Here is a 23,618-nt window from a genome sequence, read left to right as displayed (position 1 = left end):
GGGAATTCCAGGCAGAAGGAATGGCATCTTCCAAATCCTATGCTTGATAGGCTATGTGATATAAGTCTGTAGAACTGCAAGAAATTTACTATAGCATCAAGTGAAAATAGTGGGACATGGGGGTATAAAGGCAAGGACTAGATGGAGAAAGGCTTTGCATGCATCATCTTGAGAGTTCTCTACATTTACTGACTCCATTTCAATAGTTCCCATTCATGTTTGACTCACTGTAGTCCCTTAACTTGCAGCTTTACTCTGGGTCCAAACCCAATGGGCAGATTCTTTTCTCTGTTTAGCTTACTTGACTTCTCAGTGGAGTGTGAGATGTGATAAACACATTTCATCCTCAAAGCTTCATCTTCCTTGGATTGTAAGATATCATGCCATCTGTTGGATTTTGCTGTTTCTCTGGACTTCTCATGTAAGTTTTCATTATGACCTCCTTTCCCTCTGCCTGACCTTTAAGTGAAGTGGATTTTCAGGGTTTTGTCCTCTGTCTTCTTTCGTTACTTCACAACTTTCTTTTGTCAGTTTTCCACGTGTCTTCAATTATCCTGTATCAATTGATTACACTCAAATTTATATCTTTAGCTCAGCTTTCTGTTATGAGATCCAGTGTATCAAATTGTCCACTGGTTATTGCCACTTGTATATTCTACAGGCGTTGCCAGTTCAACATGTCTAATAGAATGCATTATATTGTCCACCCCTTCCTTCCATGTTCCCTATCTCAAGAGACTTATATCATTTTCCAACCAGTTGCCTAGGTCTGAAAGCATCAAAATCATCTTGGAGTCCTTTTTTTCCTTACCTTCTCCATCTTGTCAGTCACCAAGTTGTTGTTGGCTCTACTTTCTTAATCTCTTTGATATTTTTTTTTAAAGCTTGGTGGATTTCATCTCCATTCTTCTACAACTTCACAACCACTCTCTTGGTCTATCATCATTTCTCAGGTGGAATTACTACAACAGCTTCCAACCTGGTTTCCCTGCTTCCAGTCTTACCCCCTTCCAACCTGCTCACCACACGGCTACTTGAGCAATCTTTTAAAAATGGAAATCTGATTATACCATTTCTCTGATTAAAACTATTGTCTACGGGATTAAATCTAAAAACCTATGAATGGCATATAGGACTGTTGGTTATCTGGCTCTTGCCTTGGCTGATATCATAGATCTAAGCAGAACAAATGCCTTGGAATTCTGAGAATCTAACATATCCTTTTCTTGAACAACATTAAAAAAGAAAAAAAAAAAAAACCTCTGGGTCTTACTGTACGTTGTTCCTCCTGCCTGGAAGGCACTTAGCACCAATTCCCTCATAACCCTATTTACCTGGCTAACTTTCCTTTTAATACTTGAGTGAGAGACACAGTCCCTTCTCCTCCCTCCTCACCTCCCATGAAATCTGAGTTTGGAGGATGATCCTCTCTATCTTCCCCTGCTGAACTACTCCAATCATACTTTTTTTTTTTTTTTTACTCTGTGTTGCCATTATTTGTTTACCTCTGTGTCTCTCTCCAAGAGGCAGTATGATGGAGAAAAATGGGCATATTTAAACCTATAATAATCGTAATAATATCACTAATATAATGCTAACCACATGCCAGACCCTGTTATAGTCACTTGCTGGATGTTAATCCATGTAATCAATCCTTGCAACACTGTGAGGTGGGCAGCTATTGCTGAAGTTCAATCAACGGGACTCGGTGATAGATTGAATGTGAGGACAGAGAAGAAGGAAGAATAACAGCTGATTACCAGGCTTCTGATTGGAGCAAGTGGGCAAACAGTGGATGGAGGTGCCATCTACTGAGATAAGGAATATAGGATATATTGGAAGAAGAGTTTGGGTCAGGGTAGGGGAAAGAAGCTTTCAGTTTGGGGACTGCCATTCCTTTGCCATTCTTTTATAACAAATATTTCCAGAAGCCTTAGGAATAATGCAATGATTTTTTTTCTGATTGACAGGCATTTGGGAACACCACTGTCCATCTCAGGAAAGCAGACTAACCTCCCAACATCTCTTCACTAGCTTGCTAGAAGCGGGACGGCTATGTTCTTGGGACCTTGGCCTTTCCTTCACCTTATGCTCTGGTTTGCGGCTCCCAGAAGACAGCGAAGACACCATGGCCTTGTAACTTTCAAGCTCCTGCGGTGTGTGTGCCTCCTGGCCCTCACGTCCATCCCGCAACAGGTGTGCGGACCCCCTTACAAGATAGGGGTGGTGGGCCCTTGGGCTTGTGATCCGTTGTTCTCAAAAGCTCTGCCTGAGGTTGCTGCTCGATTAGCCACTGAGCGGATCAACAGGGACCCATCATTTGACCTGGGTTACTCTTTTGAATACGTGATTCTCAATGAAGACTGCCAGACTTCCGGAGCCCTTGCCAGTTTCATTTCTCACCACCAGATGGCCTCAGGATTTATTGGACCTGCCAATCCCGGCTACTGCGAGGCAGCCTCGCTCTTGGGAAACAGCTGGGACAAAGGGATTTTCTCTTGGGCCTGTGTGAATTATGAATTAGACAATAAACATAGCTATCCGACCTTTTCTCGGACACTCCCTTCTCCCATCCGTGTGCTGGTAACCGTCATGAAGTATTTCCAGTTGGCTCACGCTGGAGTCATTTCCTCAGATGAAGACATTTGGGTGCACACAGCCAATCGAGTCGCAAGTGCTCTTCAGAGCCGGGGCCTACCTGTAGGGGTCGTCCTGAGCACAGGACGAGACAGCCAAAGCATTCGGGAAGCTCTCCAGCAGATTCGCCAGGCTGACAGAATTCGCAGTGAGTGCTTTCTCCTGGCTGACGTTTAAACGTGGCTCCAGGAAAAAAAAATACGACCATCTCCAAAAGGTTTTCTACCCTCGCACCCCGGGATAGCACATCACTCCCCAGTTTTTCATGCATTTGCCCTCTTTTACTCACACTCAGGCTCAAAGACCGTCCCGTTTCAACAGAGTCCATCTTATGAACTAAATAAAGGTGCAGAGAACTTGGTGGTTAAGATGCCCTTGGGTTCCAGTGCCTACTCTCAGCACCTGGGTAGGGGGAAGACTGTAAGAGTGACTGTAGCTGCACACCCTCTATGCCCTTAGAACCCCAGTAGTTTCAGATCAGCCAAAGAGGGTTGCTCTTATGGCTCCATTTTTGTCTGATCTTGTTACCTATTTCATCACATTTCACATATGCATCTTCCTTCTGTCCTCTGCTTCCCCCCCCCCCAAAAAAAAACAGGGCTTATCTCTTTGCAGCACACAACTAGCTGATTTGGAGGGACCTAGCTGATAAATAGGAACATATTAAAATGAGGAGACTGCCTACATTTTCACCTTTCCTCTTCCAAGAGAAGGTTTATGTTCAAAGGTGATTCTTGCAGAGGTAATGGACAAAGTGTCAAGCAAAGGAATGACCCAGTGAACCTGCCATCAGCAGAGCGAGTTGGGTAGATTTGGGGGAAGAGGAGTCCTTCCTAGTCCTCTTGAATCAGATGTCTCTTACTGATACTGATGGCAAGCCCTTGTGACACTTGGTTTTGATATTTTCTATTCCAACTTTTTTTTGCAGATTATTTTATTTTTTTAATGCTTATTTATATTTGAGAGAGAGAGAGCACTGGAGGGGCAGAGAGACAGAGACAGAATCTGAAACAGGCTCCAGGTTCCCAGCTGTGAGCTGTCAGCACGGAGCCCCGATGCAGGGCTTGAACTAAGGAGCCCTGAGATCATGACCTGAGCCAAAGTTGGACGCTTAACCGACTGAGCCACCCAGGCGCCCCTTGAAGATTTTATTTTTAAGTAATCTCTACACCCGACCTGTGTGTGGCTCAAACACACAACCCCCAGATCAAGAGTCGCATGCTCCACTGACAGAGCCAGCCAGGCGCTCTTCTATTCCAACTTGCCAATCTCCACTTTACCTTTCTCTGGAAAGTGGCAGCGATTTGTGGGAACACTGCTCATTTCTCTATTGCAGCCACTCTGCCACTTTAAATTGGACAGTTCAGCAACTACTTGTTAAATTGATTACTGCTAGGATTAGTCTTAGTCCCAGGCATTTCCTTACCATAACGATGGGTTTGTTAGAGAATGGTCCAGATTAGCCCGGCCTGTAAACAGAAGCCCATTTTAAGTTCCAAGTGTCCCCCCGGATTGGACCGTAATTATGATCATTATGGGAAGATAGGGGCAAGAAGTTTTCGTTCCAGGAACTACAGTAGTCTGTCTCCAGCTCCCTTCTACAAGATCCTATAATGTTAAGCAATCAGCGTGGCTCCGATTACTTCATAATAGAGCTTGATACTTTCAAAGCAGAGCACAGAGTTATTTTTTAAAGATCTAAAACCATTTCCAGGGAGGAGTCATGCCAGTAACAGGCTGACATATTTAGTATCATAACTTTATAATATGTTACAAATCTTCACGGAAGCCCAGTGTCTCCTGCAAGTTTACATTGCATGAGTGTTTCACATCCCACCCATTTCTAAATAGTATGCTCTTTGAAATGACATTTTGGCCTCTACCATGAAATGTTAAATAAATCCAGGCGCTGAAGCTCTTCAGGCTGTCAGACTGAGAGAAGTTAGGACTGAGTGCTCACCACCCACAAGTCCTTTGAGGTGGAGAGGTAGCAAATGTACATCGTCTTGCTCTGCTATTTGAGATGTGTTCCTTTAGGTCGATGGTTCTTACTCTGACTGCACACCAGAATTACCTGGATGTCTTTTCAAAATGACTGGTGCCAGAAAGCCACTTCCAGAGGTTCTGGAGGTCTGCAGTGGGGCACCAGTAAAGGCATTTTCAGTAGCTTCTCAGATGCATGGAAAATGCAGCCAGGGTTAAGAACCACCTGCTTTAAGTTAATGAAACTGCAAATAAATGTTCCTTACTTTAGATTGCCATTTTTGTCTTAATATAGCTATGTTTAATCAGATTGTTTTTTTTTGTAACAGTATGGATCAGCCTACTGAAGGAATGGAAATTTTAAGATTGCTGGGTCGCGGGGGTGGTGGGCAGGGAAGCCTAGAGAGGAAGGTTTGTGGTTGTGGAGCAGAGGCCCACCCTGGGCTGACAGGACAGCAACAGGAAGTGAAGTAGGGACTCAGAAAGGGAGATAAAAGGGAGCAAAGACAAAGCTCTGCACAGCAGGATTTTGCTTCTGGTTTCTGGCAAAGCAGGGGCAGACTCAGAGGGGGCATGCTGAGACCTCAGTGACAAGAGACCGAATGCGAGTGGGGGAGGAGGGCACGGCAACTGAGCCTGCTGCATATGACCTCTGACAGTGGGGAGTATTCAAAGATGTGTGTGGCACTCACGTTTGGTATAGCCAGCTGTTGGCATCTGAGGCATGCCACAGCGGGTGGGGTATGACAGCAGGAGTTGCAGAAGGGCAGTGACTCAAAGTAAGGTAGTCTTGTCGCCTGGTGAGAGAAGTGTCTCAGCCAGCAGAAACATGAGAAGCAGGATCCAGGGTATGAACATAAATGGACTATCAGGACTTGAAGCAAGCTGCCTGGGGTACAGGGCACCTCTCCTGTCCCATCAGAAAGTGGGAGAGCTGGGGCACCTGGGTGGCTCAGTCGTTAAGCATCTGACTTCGGCTCAGGTCGTGATCTCACAATTTGTGAGTTTGAGTTCCACATTGGGTGAGCACAGGGTCCGGGTGAGCCCCACTTCTCTCTCTCTCTGCCCCTTGTGGGATTGTCTCTCTCTCTCTGCCCTCTGTCACTTGTGCCCCCTCTCTTTCTCTCTCTCTCTCAAAAAAAGTGGGAGATCTGGTGAGAAACCAAGCCAGAGGCCAGTGAGTATGGACTGGGACAGCAGGGCAGTGAGGAAGTTTACAGCACACCAAGCACAGAATACACCAGATCAAATCTCTGGCTGATTCTCTAGCCCCTCTCATCTGGTCGGACTGAGACTGCTAAAGTATTCGTAGCTGTGATTCATCTTGATTGGAAAGGCACTAAGCTTTCTTGTGTGACCTCAGCTGAACCTCTTCCCTATTCTGCTGGACACGAGGCTACTTCTTACACTGTGGACCCCTGGTGAACCTTCAGAAGAGGACCTTTTGTGATGTACAAAATATGGTGGCAGGGATAAAAAAAATAGTTGAGAGGTGGGTTTTGTCTGATCTGCTCACAGTAACAGTGACTACAACCCCATGTGGGGGTGGTAGTGAGGAATTGTGCTGGTGGGGGTGTGTGTGGAAGGGGAGAGAAAGCTAGTCTACTACTGGCTGGCGTGTCACTTCTCGTTTTTTGTAAATTTATGTTTCCAATTAAGAAGTATTGCTGGCACCTTACTGGAGTCAGAAGAAATGTCTTTCTCAGAAACAGGTCTAAATTGTGCTTACACAAGACTGAGACAATGATAAAATTTACTAGTAAAGATGATAATAACAATAATGAAAGTTGTGGGGGCCCTTTGGAGGAGAAACAGCAGGGGTGTTATTAGATGCTGCCATAGAGACAATGAAAGCAATCATAATACCACTTTACATGTGAACAGCTCTCTACAGTTTACAAGGTATTTGCATATAGATAATCTCATTCCATCCTCAGGATTACCCAGAAGATAGGTATTTCCTTTCAAGTTTTACAACACCTGTGGGTCTCACATAACAAGTAGGTAGGTGTAGGCATTATTAACAACAAAGAATGGGGTAAATGAAGGCCCAGGGAAGGGGGGATTCAGCCTCTCCCAGATTCTCAGCTCATTTCCTTTAAGCTTCAAAAGCAATTACCAATAACCTTTGTTTCTGACGAAGTCAAATAGGAGAGATCGATCGTAATCAAAGACTAAGGCCTCGATTTACAGTCAGGGCTCTGTACGTGGTTAGGTAGGTTGTGCCCTGCACAAGAAGATCTAGCTGAGTGGGCATGAGGGCCCAAATCCAGTTCCTTCTCTACTGAAACCACGAGCCCTGGTGGAAGTTTTGATCCAATGGCATAAAAGAGCGTCCACTCACTCAACAGGGCACAGCACCTGTTGGATGGCAATTTCCCAGAAGAGGTGCTTTTGCTAATTCTCACAAAGGCTAGCAGGAGGCCTCGCTAAAAAGTTCTTTAGAGAACTTTTCAAATGGCTATTTCAAGCCCTCCTCTCCTCTCCTCACCTTTTTGCCTATCAATGCCTGGCTGATTGTGAAATCCTTTCAATTTGGGCTTACCAGGTTGTGGAGCCCTAGGGGATTCATTTAAATCCTTTCAAATTGGGAATGCTTATTACAATATGATATTTAGTAAATAGGACACCGAGTGGTCTTCCCTTTTTTGTCCAAAATGAAATACCTTGTTACTATGTTACTGCCAGGGATCTGGCTAGCCTCTTCCCATCTATTGAAGATTATTGTACATAAAAAAGACAAAAAAAGAATAGCAACTTTGGTAATAGTTAATATTTACTGAGAGTTTCTTGTGTGCTAGTCATTTTGCAAGAGCTTTGTATAGACCATCTCGTTCAATTCTTGCAACATCCCTATATAGTAAGGCTAACTATTATTGAACACACTTTATGGATGACTCTTCGGAGGGCAAAAGAGGTTAAGTAACTTGCCTAATGTCACACAGCTAGTGAATGGGAAAGCCAGGCCACATACAAGCAGGTTGGTCTAAAGCAGACCTCTCAAACCTTGGTGTTTTACCAGAATCCCCTGGAGGGCTTGTTAAAACATGGATTGCAGGATTCCTTCTCCAGAGTTGCTGATTCAGGAAGGAGAGCTCGGGAAGGGCCCCAGAATTTGCATTTTTAGCCAGTTCACAGTGGTGCTGGTGCTGTTGGTCCAGGGATCATTCTTTGAGAAACACTGGTCTCATGAAAGACTTACACTCTATTACCTCCTGTCTCCTTGAGGTATGTCCCTAAAGCATACTCACTTGAGATCCTGGGTGCCATGGAGGGTGTATAATTCAGCTCTTCCATTTTTCTTTCTTAATTTTTGGGCTCACTGATGAAATTCCTTAAAGTGCCTCAAAGGTAGCAGGTGTTGGCCTGATTTTCCTACACTAATAACAACAGTGATGCTGATAATACTATGGCCAAGAACCTTACTGTTGTTAGGGAATTTGGTATAGGATTTGGTATAGATAAATGTAAGTAAATGTAAATGGTAAAAGGACAACTTGCTTTCATGAATGGGCCTAATATCAGATAAAATGATTGAAGACCCAGCATAAGAGGAAATCTCTAAAGAGGTTTCCAACATTTAAGAGGCCTTATCTGGACAGCAGTTTGAAAACGTTGAAGAAAACATATGTTGCAAGGTGTAGAAAAATAACAACTTATCTCAAGCTGGGCGGCAATGTGCAGGGTTTTATTGGGTGTGAGAAAACACGGTCTGATGTGGGTGGAATGGCCATTAAAGGTAATGTGTGTCTCCCATCATGCAGAGCTTCTTGCACTGGTTCAACACTGGTGGCAGGTACTTAAGTGGTCTGTGGACTTAGAGACAAAAATGCGTGTGGGTGGGTGTCCTCAGCTGATACAAACGGTCACACATCGCCTAGTGCAGTGTTCTTAAGTTGTGCTTTCAAGGCCTTCTGCACTGAGTCACATCGGGTGAGGGGGCAGAACTGGGAAACCTGCAGATTCCAGAGCCTCCTACACTCTTCTTATGGATCCATTTTATAGACTAGCCTTGGAAGAAAGTGGAGAGGAAGAGGGTCTGAATGTACTTCTTTCACTGTATGGCCAGATGGCTGACTCCTGGGGGAATATGAGACTTGGGATAAATCGCAGAGTATGCTTCCCCCTCTCTCAACATTTGTTAAAACGAAATAGGTTAAAATAAATGTCAGTAATGGGAAATGTCACAAAAGGACTAAAATGAAGATAAAGAACCGTTGAAGTGGTGGGGTGTTTCTGTGGATTGGGAGCAATACTGCAGGGTCACAATGTGAATATGACTCCTAAGGACTTCTTCAACGCTAGCTAGTAGAACTATTTCCATTTCACAAGGTATGAGAGTGCACCCAGTTTCCTCCACTAAGGACTCTATAGCCAGTAATCTGTGAGAAAGAAAAAAAGTGAACGTTGCCTTTTGAGAAACACAGATCCTCTATCTCAAGGAAATATCAGACAGAATATTTCAATATGAGAATTTCAATTTCCTTCCTCAAAAGGAGGAGTTGAGCAACTTAGTAATTGGCTTTTCCTGGAGTTTCATAATGTTTCTTTCTGCTATTGTTGAAGGTGAAAGAGATGATTGATCCTGGACAGCCTGCCATAATGGATACTACCGTATGAAGACATAGCTGCTGGATGTCTTTCTAAAAAATGTTTATTTATTTATTTATTTATTTATTTATTTATTTATTTTGAGAGGGACAAAGACAGAGATGGAGAGAGGGAGAGAGAGCGAGAGAGCAAGTGCATGTGCACACGGGGGGAGGGCGGGGCAGAGAGACAGGGAGAGAGAAAATCTCATGCAGGCTCCATGTTGTCATTGCAGAGCCCGATGCAGGGCTTGATCTCACAAGTTGTGAGATCAGGGCCTGAGCCAAAATCAAGAGTTGGACGCTTAACCAATTGAGCCACACAGGGGTCCCATAGCTGCTAGATGGCTTGAGTGAGGCTCAGGAAGCCCAGAGAAAGTGCTAAGATTATATCTTAGTGAGATGGTATCTCAGGTGGATGTATCTCCTGGTCCTTGTGTTGGCTATCTAGTGGCTGACTGTTAACAATCAGGATGGAAACTTACAAATTAGCATTATTCAGTGATCACTCATTGACCCAGGCCTTGTCTAGGATTTAAGGTTTCTGTCTACTAATCCTTTCCTGACAACAACTTACAGGTAAAACCCCATTTTAATGAATGTAATTTTGAGATAATAAAACTATTTAGTAAAACCATCATGTAGAACAGATGCATCCACAAATCCCTTTCACAAAGCACTCAATCCATTAAATTAAATTGCTGTTGTTTGAATTCAGTATTGATGCTTTCTACTTTAGTCATGTTCAATGGCAAGGTCTTGCCATGCAGCAAATGGAGGAGCCTGTGATCATACCTTCTCAAGGATTCCATTTTCTCCTCTGGAAAATAATGGGGGAATAAGAGGAAGTAGAAGGTCTCAAAGAGTCTTTCCAGCTATAAAAATTCTGACTCTTTGTCTGAAGTGTCCTTAGTGTGCCAATGGAAAAAAAAATCACAACAAGAGATTAAGGTAGAGGGTAAGGTCTTGAGCATAGTTAATGACTCTAAGCATTAAGGACAAGTATGGTAGAATTTACTTGCCCAGCAAATATCACTTCAAATCCTCCCTCCATACTAACAATCCAAATATGTCCATGCCTCACACCTCAAGGAACCCACAAATGATATCCAAGGGTACAAACTTTCTGAATTTTTCAGGCGTTCGTTTAAACAATGTTCTTTGGGTTCATCATATGTACCGGGATACAGAGATAAATAAGACACAGTCCTTGACCTCAAGGAGCTCACAGTTTCGTAGTAGAGGTTGACATAAATAAATAAGGGCAATAAATCTTGTAAGTGCCATGGTAGAAGTCAGTTCAGGGTATGACAGGGCTCTCCACCAGTGTGACAAGTCAGTGTCCTGGAAAAAAATTCTGTCAGATGGAGATTTGTGTGCAGGAAGCTTATTGTGGGAATGCTTTCAAGAACAACATTTGTGAGGGAGAGAAAGCAGTAGAATGAGGCAGAGAGAGGAACTGAATGGTCATGTCATCACAACAAAGGCCTCAGCCAGTCCCAGTGGGGACTCTGGAGCTGGGATGGCCCTTCAGAATTGTCCAGAATTGAGATGAGGAAGGAGTTTTAGCCTCTATGCCCCCATGTTGACCAGTCATTGGATACAGGCTGATGCAGAGAGAGGGGTACAATGTGATAATAATAGTTTGACAGCCAGCTTGTCAGGGGGAAAGTAGTCCTGATTGGTAACATTTGCTGATTTCCATGGAGTGATTTCCATAATCACTCCCACCATGCTCAATTTCAAGCTGCCAGTCTGAAACTAACTGGTGCACAAAACCCCCCAAAATTTAACCACAGGCTCTTGGGAACTAGCACAAGCCAGCTCTAGCACACTTCTGAGAAGGTGTGACCTTGTGAGAGGTGGCTCTCATCAGCTGAGGGCAATTCTCAGAGAGATGTTAGCTATCATCTTCTAACCCCCACCCCCAGCAGCTAGGAGAACCAGTGCTTCAGTCATGAAGGGTGCATCTGGGTGGTACACCACAGCACCCAATGCACGCGGTGTATGTTATAGTATTTGCTGTATTTCAACCAAAACAAGTCACTTAATTCCATTTAACACATTCCATCTAGTGAAGTAATGCTAATATTCTTTGAAATACAGCAAATGAAATTTTATCTCTTTTGGTAATCTTGGCCAAGTCACCTAATCTCTGTTTTTGTAGAAGAAAGATGCTAATACCGAGTAACTTGCTAAGGATACTGGTGGATGAATTGGCCAACTACTTAAAGGGCCTCACTTAACTCATTTTCCCCCCTCAATGAGTTTGTTAGTGGACTAATCTGACCAAACGGATTCACATTTAATGGTATAGCCAAATTTAGGGAGTTAGATGTCTTTGGTTCTAGTTTGTTCTTCTAAATCCAGCTCTTGCCTTGTCAAGCCTCTTTCGCACTCCATTTCCCCATTATGCAACGTGTGGTTATGAACGAAGGAGGCTGAATTCCTAGTGTGGCTCATGAACTCGCTCCAAAGATATCCCAGAGTATTGGAAGGAAGATGTGAGCATCATAATACATGTAAAACCTCTTAGGGACATTATATTGAGGGAACTAATGGTCATTTGAAAACTCAGGTTACTGTGTGTGTGTATGTGTGTGTGTGTGTGTGTGTGTGTGATTTAAATCATCTTCATAACTTGCTAGTTATACCTTAAAACACTGAAAGGTATCAGCTGTAGGTCAAATGGGAAATTTTCTGGGGGTATTTAACCAGTGTAAAAAAGATTTCTGAAAATAGATGATGAAATATATAAATGCAAAAACCAGTCACTGAATGTAGTTAAGCATACTCAGTTCCTGAGATTAAAGGTTCCGTGTAAGCACGTATAATTAATATTTACCAATAGCAATAGGACCTTGGCCCTTTCTGCCAAGAGCTCTGAATACTTGCCAGGCATTATCTAATTAAACTACTCAACGCACCTGTGAAATGCTTTGGACTCTGCATTTTAAAGATGTGCGCACTGAAGCACAAGTGGGCTTAAACTAAACTCATTTAGCATGCCAAGGGCGAAATTGGATAGAAGGCTTTCAGTCTCATGATCTTGCTTGCCATTCTTCAACCGTGGCTGCCTCTAATGCACTCTATTCTAGCATAGCTCTGCCAAACAACATAGCTTCATAAGTCAGGGGAGAATTAAAGAAGAGTGCAAAGTAATTCCAATTATAGGGAAGTTAGATTTTTAAAACTTGAGCCTATCACCCACAATATTATTATCATTTACAGGAGAGTGTGAGTTAGTGCCATTCACTGCCTATACTGGCCATAGTAAGGGTGGAAACAGTTGTACAAAATCTATTGGAATGTATGTTTGCCAGAGCTGGGCAATAAACAGCAACAGTGGCTATGAGAGTCTCTCCTATCCTCTCCCTCTAGCCTTCTTATTCTTAGGTATAATAATAGCTGCGATTTTTTGAGTGTCATGTGCCAAGCCTATTATACGAATTGCCCTTCAATCATCACTACCACCCCATAAAGTACATATTTTTGATCTCCATTTTATAAATGAGGCAGGGAGAGAGGTAAAGCGATTTAGCTAAGGGTAGACAGCTAACAATAACTAGTGATGTTAAGGTATAAGCCTGAGTCTTCCGATCCCATAGCCTCTTCATTATGCTACCTCTCATTTGCTATAGTTGTTCTTGTTCCTGTCTAGTATTGGGCTCTGCAGGCTGTAGACATATCTGTATTGTCCCTATGCCTAATCCAGAGTCCCTGAACAAAGCCTTAGCTCAGGGCTTCAACATCTTGATCATCTTAGAGGCATACGATAAAAATAATTTAGCAATTGGTTGTAACACATTTATTTATTTCCCCTGGTCTGTGGTTTTTGGAAGTGTATTTTACTAACCTATTACTGCCATAACCTCCCTGCTTTGTTGGTTTCAGTAATCATCATGTGTATGCATTCGGCCTTGATTGGGGGAGAGACTCAGATGCATCTCTTGGAATGGGCTCATGATCTGAAAATGACTGATGGAACCTATGTCTTTGTTCCTTATGATGCCCTGCTCTACAGTTTACCTTATAAGCATACACCCTACCAGGTCCTGAGGAACAACCCAAAACTCCGGGAAGCCTATGATGCTGTGTTGACCATTACAGTGGAGTCCCAAGAAAAGACCTTCTACCAAGCCTATACTGAGGCAGCAGCTACACATGAAGTTCCTGAGAAGCTGGACTCAGATCAAGTAAGTGCAGATTCACAAGCTATAAGCAGAGGCCCTCAAAAATCTGGAAGGTAAATATTGTTTCTATCAAGAGCCTCTAGGGGCGCCTGGGTGGCGCAGTCGGTTAAGCGTCCGACTTCAGCTCAGGTCACGATCTCACGGTCCGTGAGTTCGAGCCCCGCGTCGGGCTCTGGGCTGATGGCTCAGAGCCTGGAGCCTGCTTCCAATTCTGTGTCTCCCTCTCTCTCTGCCCCTCCCCCATTCATGCTCTGTCTCTCTCTGTCTCAAAAATAAATGTTTAAAAAAAAAATTAAAAAAAAAAAGAGCCTCTATTCCATAGGAAGCTCCATCAAGAACAAGCAGCCACACCCAAATTAAAAACATCTTTTGTTTGCAGAAAACATTTATAAAACAAAGACACAATGCTGGAGAATATTTTTTATTGTCACACCGCCCACAATGACAGCATGCAACTATGAAGAATAAAGAAAATATACTTCAAAACAGGGAAACAAAGCTTTCATATATACTAGTGCTGTTCAAGGGGGCTAGAAAGAAGAAGTCTTATTTCTGACCCAAGTTCAACTATTTTGAATAGTTTTGAATCTATTCAAAGTAAGACAAGACAGCTGGTATAATGAGACTCTACTAAGTTTATTACTAATAGAACTGGTATTTGAGAATGTGGCTTCTGTCTTCTTGGAAGAATTTGAGCTTCCCAATACAGAATCTGAGGATTACCCAGACTTTTCCATCTAGTCACCAGCATTGCAGGACCACCATATATTCCTGCACCACGAGGGCATGCTTTCTGTAAAATGTACAGCCTGGAGGAGCATGGTGAGTGTTTCCTATAGGTAGCTGGCTCCCAAGAGAAAGAAACTAGGACAGGCTGGGCTACACATGCTTAGTTTTCCTTTCAAATTAACCAGTCAGATTAAGTCACTCCTCCTTTGTGGGAAGGAATGAGTAAGGGTTAAAGAGAGGTCAGGTGTTTTTTTTCTTTTTTTCTTTTTTTCTTTTTTCTAGCAGAGCTATCTCTGTATGAAAGGAATTATTTGGATTGGGGAAGAATTCCTCCTTTCTAGTATGCAAGGCATAATATTTACACATGTATAAATGAATATATGTATAAACATATTTCATGTTCAAATCACAAACACTTAAGAGCTAGAAGAAGGTAAAGAAGTGGAGAGGGGACTGGGGTGCCTGGGTGGCTCAGTCAGTTAAGCATCCGACTCTTGCTTTTGGCTCAGGTCATGATCTCAAGCCCCTCATTGGGTTCTGACAGCACAGAGCCTGCTTGAGATTCTCTCTCTCTCTCTCTCTCTCTCCCTCTCTCTCGGCCCCTCCACTGCTTGTGTGTGATCTCTCTCTCAAAATAAATAAATAAACTTAAAATCTCAAAAAAAAAAAAAAAAAGGAAGTGGACAGGGGAAGAAAGCGAAAGGAATGGGGAGCAAAGACAAAAACAAAGAAGAAACATACAAAGAAGACAAGGAATATGAGAAGATGGGGAGGCCAAAGCTATCACTTAGATTTGAAAAAATACAGAGAGGGTTGTTATAGGTTGGAGGCCAGATGTAAGAGAAGGTAGTTATTTTCAGAAGTATTTAGAAGAAAACACAAGTAGGATTAAAAGTTCTAGCATTGGCTAGTATACTGTATCAGTTACAAAGCCTCTGGCTGCAAGAAATAGACTGTTCAACACAAAATGGCCAGTAATATTTTTTTTCAAAATTTGAAGCTATGGGAGCTCAAGAGTCAGTTAATTCATCAGCTCAATGATGTTATCAATGAACCAGGCTCTACTCATCCTTCCTCTTTATGAGCTATAGAGTGCTATCTTGACACCATGATTTGGTTGGTCTCATGGTCCCATGATGGCTGCCACAGTTCCAGACATCACTTATTATAGGTGGAACTGTCTACAGATAAAAATGGGGAATGTTCCTTTCTTGTGCCTCTAAGAGTGAGGAAATCTTTCCCAGAAGCTCCTCATGCAGACTTCTCTCCATACTTTCCTGATCATATTCGTGCCTCATATGCATACCTAAGTCAATAATTTAGAAAGAGGAACAAGACCATCATGATTGACCCTATGGCTGCCAGAAAAATGTGAACAGAATTGAGATTCTGTTAGTAGGGAAGAAGGCTGTCAGGCAGGCATCTGATTGTGTCTAACACTGACATTCTCCATGATATTCTCCTTTTTATCCACCCCTTTTCTTTATCCTGTGGACTGCTTGTCTCTCTGAACAAATGATTTAGATAAAATTTAGGTTTAGTTTAAGTATTGATAACGAAGATGTTGCCAATTTTTGTTCTAATAAAATAAAGTAGTGGAGATATTAACAGTACTGATTTTCAACTTTATTGCTACTGATATGTTTATAATAAATATTTCTTTTAGGAGACACATGTATTTAAAAACAAATGGTCAGTTTGGTCAAGAATTGCAAGAATCCCTCAAATTGCTAAGAATGGTTGCCCAAACCATTTGTTTGGTATATTTATCAACAAGCAAAGAGATGGTGAATTTTTTTCTTAATTTTTAAAAATGTTTTATTTATTTATTTATTTATTCCCATTTTTTAAAAATTTTATTTTTCTTAAATTTACATCCAAATTAGCATATAGTGCAACAATGAATTCAGGAGTAGATTCCTTAATGCCCCTTACCTATTTAGCCCATCCCCCCTCCCACAACCCCTCCAGTAACCCTCTGTCTGTTCTCCATATTTAAGAGTCTCTTACGTTTTGTCCCCCTCCCTGTTTTTATATTATTTTTGTATCCCTTCCCTTATGTTCATCTGTTTTGTTTCTTAAAGTCCTCATATGAGTGAAGTCATATGATATTTTTCTTTCTCTGACTGATATTTTTGAGAGAGAAGAGAGAGAGAGAGAGAGAGCAAGCAGGGGGGCAGAGAGAGGGAGACACAGAATCTGAAGCAGGCTCCAGGCTCCGAGCTGTCAGCACAGACCCCAACGTGGGGCTTGAACTTAAGAACTGTGAGATCATGACCTAGGCCAAAGTCAGATGCTTAACCGACTGAGCCACCCAGGTGCCCTGAAATGGTGAATTTTTATACTTTTTAGCCAGTGGTATGGCACCACATAGATACAGACTGTTTTTTTAATTTAATCACAAAATTGAGGGAAGGCGAAAGGTGTGTGTGTGTGTGTGTGTGTGTGTGTGCATTGTACATGTATATGAACAGATATTTTGATACAAAAACTCAGATCTTCTTCTCTTAATATTTGATCCAATATCTTTGAGGTTGTGGAAAGCATAAGATAATTAAGGCAAAAAAAAAGAGACACCATTATCTTGGTTGCTAGGCAGCCTCTACTCTGCTTTAGACAAGAAAATAAAGAGAGCTAGAACAAAGAATCTAGATCTTACAAAACAGCTTGTTTTGAATCTAGATCTTATCTAACAGATTGTTTTGGAAGCGTTTCCACCCCCACCTTGCAGGTGCCTATGCTATACCTTCATAATCAAAGATTGATAGAAGGATGAGACAATTATCTTCACATTTCTGATAAACAAAACCTCCTTTTCCTTAAATTATTTTCCTAAATTTTTGAAGACAGCTGGTATAGCAGAAAGAGCATATGATAAGGAGTTAGACAAACATGGGTTTGAATCCCAGCTCTCCTGCTAGCTGTGTGTCCTTGGGCAAATTACTTACACTTTTTTGAGTCTCAGTTTTCCCATCTGTAAAATGGGTTAGTGATCTACATCTTCTAAGATTATTGCAAAGATTAAACAAAGTCACACTTGTAAAGTAACTATCTAAATGTCTGGCTCACAGCTACCTTCCTTTCCACTTTTTCTTCCCTGGGGCCAGAATGACCTTATTAATTCATGGTGACTTATTATCCAAGTTATAATCTGACTTGAGCTCATTCTCAATATTCTCAGCTTTTGAGATGATTTTTGCTTTCAATTTTCTTAGATCAAATTATGTAGTTCATTGTTTGCTTGTCCCTGGCTCCTGTTATTTTTCCTGTGTTCACTCAACAGATCAACAATTATTTACTGGGCACCTGCCATGTCATGCACTATGTTGAACTCCAGATAGAATAGTAAGCAAGATTTTTGTTCGTGGTGTGTTGGAGCCAGTTTACAGAAGCTGACTTTGTGCATCTTTTCCCAATTCTCTTTTTAGTGACATCATGTTGATAGCTAGAAATCAGGCACTGGGAATATTTACACCACAGAAATAGGTAAATGATACAAGAATATTTTTTTACTTCTCATAGAGTTAAACATTTACTAGTCCATCACTTATTCCTGATCTTACGGGGCTTAAATTCTTGTGAAAAAGACAGTTAGGAAATGAATAAACAAATATATGAAAAACATGGCTGTATTTCTCTCTTGCCAATAACTTCCAATGGAATTGAAATTTCTATGGATGGACTATATTGCCTATAGCAGGTTTGCAATCTCTTTAATTTATGCCCTTACTTCTTTAAAAAGTAAAAACAAAGACTGTCAAAGTGGTATGTGCACATAGTTTTAAAGGTCAAGAAATCCTAAAAAGTTTGTGTCAACAACGAAGCAGTCCCTAGGCCTCCCTCCCACCTTTCATCAGGAACAACCACTTTCTTGTCTTTTTGCTCTTTATTCTGGTATTTACCTCTGGGTTGTTGACTTTCTGTTACAGTTGAGGATTTTTAGCTCTTATATACTTCCTTACCCTCCTTCGAACTTTCAATATAATTCTGTCACAATTTTTAGTTAAATTCATATTTGGTATTTCTAATATTATACCTATCGAAGTATCATTCGTTGCTGATCCATGTAGTATACTAGGTAACCATTCATTTCACATGTAACTTTTGAATTTTACTGAGGTTAATAATTGCTTTATTCTTTTTTTTTAAATTTTTTTTAACGTTTATTTATTTTTGAGACAGAGAGACACAGAGCATGAATGTGGGAGGGTCAGAGAGAGAGAGGGAGACACAGAATCTGAAACAGGCTCCAGGCTCTGCACTGTCAGCACAGAACCCGACGCGGGGCTCGAACTCACGGACGTGAGATCATGACCTGGGCCGAAGTCCGACGCTTAACCGACTGAGCCACCCAGGTGCCCCAATAATTGCTTTATTCTTAAATTTGTTTACCTTAATTTGAATTTGAAAGTCTTTCCACACTGGCTGATAAAGCTGTAGGATTCTTGCAGAACAAATTTTATGTATCGTAAAACCCCTTATCAATTTCATTTGTTTTTTTTCTGAGGCTCTCTGTCTTCCTGTTCGATCTAAACTTACTGTTCCCTAAAGCTTCTGCACAACTATTATGCTAAGATCTCCCTTTTCATCACCCTGGAAGGTCCCTTTCTCCTTTTTTTTTCTGTACTGCACCACTATTTCATGAATCTCGGGACTCCCTTTTTTTTTTTTTTTTTTTTTTTTTGTTCACTCTCTTGTTTTGGTGGAGCACATTCTCTAGTGAGGAAGGTACACAGAAGGTAAATTTTTGAAATTTTGCATGTCTGAAAGTCATTATTCCAACCTCATTATTGATTGATAGTTTGAGTATATAAATTTAGGTTAAAAAATCATTTTCCCTGGGGTGCCTGGCTGGCTCAGTTGGAGAAACATGTGACTCTTGATCTTGGGGTCATGAGTTTGAGCCTCTCATTGGGTGTAGAGATTACTTTAAATAAATAAATAAAATCAAATAAATCATTATCCCTTAGCACTTTAAAGACATGGCACTTTGTCTTCTAATTTCCGTTGTTGGCATTGATAACTCCAATGCCATTGTTATTACTGAATCTTTGATGCAACCTGTTTTTGCTCCTCCTCATCTCCCCCATAAGCTTTAAAGATTATCTCTTTATTCCTGATGTTATGAAATTTCATGATGATATTTGGATCTTTGACATATATTATGCAATATCTATTGTGAGGCCTTTAAGTCTCATTCCACATGAGAAATTTTTGTATATTATTTATTTGATAATTTCCTTAACAACATTGTGTTTGTTCTCTCTGGAAACACTATTAGTTGTTTATAAGATTGTCTGGGTTGATTTTTTAATTGTCTGATTATTTCTCTTGTATCATCCATTGTTTTGTTGTTAGTTATTCTTCTTAAAAGAGTGCCTCAACTTTGCGTTCTCTTTTGCTGATTAAAAAAAAAAATCTTTTTGCTATCAAACTGTTAATTTCCAAGCGTTGATCCTTGTTGATTGATTATTCTATTTTCATGGCGTCCTGCTTTTGTTTTGTAAATATAGTATTTTGTCTTATTTCTTGTCAGATACTCATTGTACTTTCTTTGAAGTTTTTTTTTTTTTCCTGTTTTCTGTGTTTTTCTTCACTTCTAATTTTTCATGCTTCTTTGTTTTGGTCTTTCTATTTCATGTTGGAAGCTTTCCTTAATTCTCTGGCGATCTTGGCTGTCCATATTTAAGAATGAAGCTCTAGGGGCGCCTGGGTTGTGCTCTCAGACAGCAAGCAAGCTGCCAGTGTCAAACTCAGCCTTCCTACCCAAGTAGGCTTTAGCACCAGAAAGGGCTTCCTTTGGGCCATATGATGGGTAACATTGTGTTCCAAACACTGCAGGGGAAAGACAACAAATTTCTACTTGAATGCTTGCTTTTGGCCACCTAAAAACCAACAAATGGAAGACTGGGAGAAAACTCTAACAGGAGTACGGTAGTCTCTTTATCTGGTTATGACGCTAGGTGCCTTCTTAACAAATTCTAAGCAAAGATATGGAGTCTACTTCTAGCCTCTTCATCTTTATTTTCCACATGGTGGCAGTTCTTGGAAAGAGGTCTCTACTTCTCCTGAATGTCACATTATCCTTTAGAATTCCAGAAACACTTCAGATCTTCAAAACTCTTAATAAGCAATGATTTTTATAATTATTTTTAAAAGCAGTGATACTTAAATTTTTATATTTTAAAAACATGCTCGGGGCACCTGGGTGGCTCAGTCGGTCGACTGTTCAACTTCGGCTCAGGTCATGATCTTGCTTCATGAGTTTGAGCCCCACGTCGGGCTCTGTGCTGACAGCTCAGAGCCTGGAGCCTGCTTCAGATTCTGTGTTTCCCTCTCTCTCTGACCCTCCCTTGCTCAAGCTCTGTTTCTCTCTCTCTCCCTCTCAAAAATTAATAAACATTGAAAAAGATTAAAAAAATATTGAAGCTCTAAACAACAGATTTGAAGTTGTATGTACATTACATGTTTGTTGGCCAATGGGCTTCAGCGTAGGGAAATTGGCTACCCAGCTGGGGTTGTTTGTCAATATATGTAGATCTTGCCTCTTGGGTTACACTTTTTTTAACAGAAGAATACTCCAGTCGCCTTGGGAGTCATAATCCTGGCTGTCTCTATTCTAGGAGTCATGTTAGGGGAAGGAGACTGGGACTCTCATTATTAAGTATAAAGACATTAACTTTATCATTCCTTTTGGTGGCCCATGTAATGTCTACCTTCCTTTGGAGTAAGTGTCCCAGTTCTGGAGCTGCTCTGAATCAATTTAACCTGTTTTCTGCAGGAATCTGGCTTTCCTCAATAGAAGTGGGGATGGTGGATGTCGAACTACTTCTTATACAGCTATTCACACAGCTATCCCTCCTTTAGAGTTCTGCCTCACTCCCAATTCTATAGTACTTGGTGCCTCTAATTCCTAAGCCTTTCTGGGACTCTCAGGGGGAAAATCTGCTTGTTGCTTACCGATATTCCCCTCTTCAGGTACTCAGGTTTAATCGCCCTCTACTCTGCTAAATCAGTTACCACTTTCTGTCTTCATATTCTGTGGTTTGGAGTTACTGATGACTCCTATTACTAACAAATATGGAGGGTTACTGTTTCTGTTCCTTGTCCTCCTTGTTTGGGAGTGATATTTGGGAGGAGGAAGAGAGTGAAGAAAAAAATCTTGATTTCAGTATCTGTAATCAGGAAGTCATGAAAGATAAAAGAAGTCCCAAAAACGTTACTGGTGGATCTACCACAGTCAATTCATTAATTTAGCAAGTATTTATTAAGCTCAGATATGCCATGGTAGTTAGGAGCATGGGCTTTGAAGGCAGAGTGCTGTACATTTACATAAGTTCTCTATATCTTTTTTTCATTATTTTATTTTATTTCTTTTTTTAACATTTATTTATTTTTGAGAGACAGAGTGAGAGCAGAAGAAAGGCAAAGAGAGAGGGAGACACAGAATCCGAAGCAAGCTCCAGGCTCTGAGCGATTAGCACAGAGCCTGATGCGGGGCTCGAACCCATGGACCGTGACATCATGACCTGAGCTGAAATTGGACGCCCAACCGACTGAGCCACCCAGGCGCCCCACCTTTTCATTATTTCAGATTGGAAATAATAATAGTAGCTACCTCATAGAGTTGTTGTGAGGATTAAATGAGTTAATACACACAAAGAGCTTGCCTGGCACCTAGTAATCTCTCAATAAATGTGTTTATTATTACCGGTATGAATGTTGTTCTTTTTATTATTATTGTGGGCTAGGCACTCTGCAGGTGATATCATAGAGAACAAAACAGAAATAAGGTCTTCCCCCAATAAAGGGGAACAGTTTTGTCATTTCAGGTTGCTAAGAACACTGGGTCTAAATTTGGGATTTTTAGGGGTGCCTGGGGGGCTCAGTTGGTTAAGTGTCAGACTCTTGATTTGAGCTCCCATCATGATCTCATGGTTCATGAGTTCGAGTCCCACATTGGGCTCCACACTGACAGTGCAGAGCCTGCTTGGGATTCTCTCTCTCTCTCTCTCTCTCTCTCTCTCTCTCTCCTCCCTCCCCTGCTTAAGCACTCTCTCTCTCTCTCTCTCAAAATAAATAAATTAACTTAAAAAATAAATAAAATTGGTACTTTTAGGTGCACCTCGCTGGCTCTGTCAGTGGAGCATGTGACACTCGATCTTGGGGTCGTTTGAGCCCTGCGTTGGGTATTGAGATTACTTACAAATAAAAAATCTTAAAAAAAATAAAATTGGGACATTTACTTATTGGTCACAATTCAAGAGTGGGATGACGTACTTGAACACTACATTTCCGGGATGATATTACCAGAGTTCTGTGCTCCTCTTCTGAAATGCAAACAATAGCAGCGATCATGCATTCAATGCTTGCTTTGCACCCGCTAGTTAACAAAAATGGTCTCATCAAATCCTCAGATCAAGCCTTCAAATTAGGTATTATTATCTCTATTTTATGGATGATGAAACTGAGGCTCAGGGTAACCTGCTCAAGGTCATACAACTGGCAAGTGGCAGAGCTGGGATTTCGACAATAATCTGCTACTGGAACCTGACCATTTAACCACACGTTAGCCTTTCACCGTGTCCCATGTCTAATGATTTACTCACAGTAATATTACTAAGTGACTAATACTTTGATTTGAATGGGGTTTTAAGATTCTTTTCCTCTAACATAGGAGGTGATAGGGCTCTACCAGGACTCATGGAAACAGAACAATAAATCAGAATGGAGAGATTGAGGGTGGGAAGCCAGTGACAAATTTCCTAAATTAGTCTCAGGATGATTGGGCAAGGATTGTCACTTTGTACCTTTAAGCTTCGGCACAAAATAGACTTCTGAAGTATAGTTTTAGTGCCTGCATCCTTTATTTTGCTGCATGCTTGTGTTCAGTAAACTTCTATTGGCTATAAATACATATTGCTGGAACACACATTTTGGATAATTTTTCCAAATGTGGCCTCATTTGACTAAGCAAAGGAAATCCTCTGGATTTCTCAGCAAGCCCAGGGGGGGACCTTACACTCCTGCACTGATTGTTTTCTATTAGTTTAAATAAAGATGCCTGGCATGGGGATGGTTGGCTGAAGGTGATGTGGTTAGGACTGAATGAAGCATTCCAGGATAGGGCCCACGAGACAGCTGTCAGAAACTGTTGTCTGCAGCTTACATTGGCTACAATCGTCTTTGTGCATCATTCAATAAAAAATAAAGGTAATGTGTTCATGAGTATCATAGCAAACAGATTGGGTTATTTGCCATCTCTTGGCAAAGTCCAAGGATTGAAATCATTCATTGTTGGAGGTACTACCTTTAATAACAGGAACTCAATTACCATTTGGTTCCTTGCTCTCTGCATGTGCCTCGATTTTTGTTCAAAAGTGATGTAGAAAAAAAAAGTGATGTTGCCATTTTGTCCTTCAAATGATATTTTCCAACCCAGGTATGTTTCAATGTATGCTTCTAAGGACAAAATGCCTTGGAAGCC

The 23,618-nt window shown here is 41.3% G+C and overlaps 1 protein-coding gene across 3 annotated transcripts in view; it reads left to right on the top strand.

Annotated features, from left to right (window-relative positions):
- GUCY2F (guanylate cyclase 2F, retinal) overlaps positions 1 to 23,618 on the top strand; it is a 112,020-nt gene that overhangs the window by 8,371 nt on the left and 80,031 nt on the right. For all 3 annotated transcript variants that reach the window (XM_045471101.1, XM_045471102.1, XM_045471100.1), the window contains exons 2-3: positions 1,971 to 2,785; positions 13,104 to 13,405. In XM_045471101.1, the coding sequence (XP_045327057.1) occupies positions 2,056 to 2,785; positions 13,104 to 13,405 (1,032 nt within the window). In that variant the 5' untranslated portion in view covers positions 1,971 to 2,055. The remainder of the gene's footprint in view (positions 1 to 1,970; positions 2,786 to 13,103; positions 13,406 to 23,618) is intronic.

Source organism: Leopardus geoffroyi, chromosome X (assembly GCF_018350155.1).
Source record: "Leopardus geoffroyi isolate Oge1 chromosome X, O.geoffroyi_Oge1_pat1.0, whole genome shotgun sequence".
Lineage (NCBI taxonomy): Eukaryota > Metazoa > Chordata > Mammalia > Carnivora > Felidae > Leopardus > Leopardus geoffroyi.
Note: the sequence above shows the minus strand (reverse complement) of the source record. Positions and strands in the feature narration are given on the sequence as shown.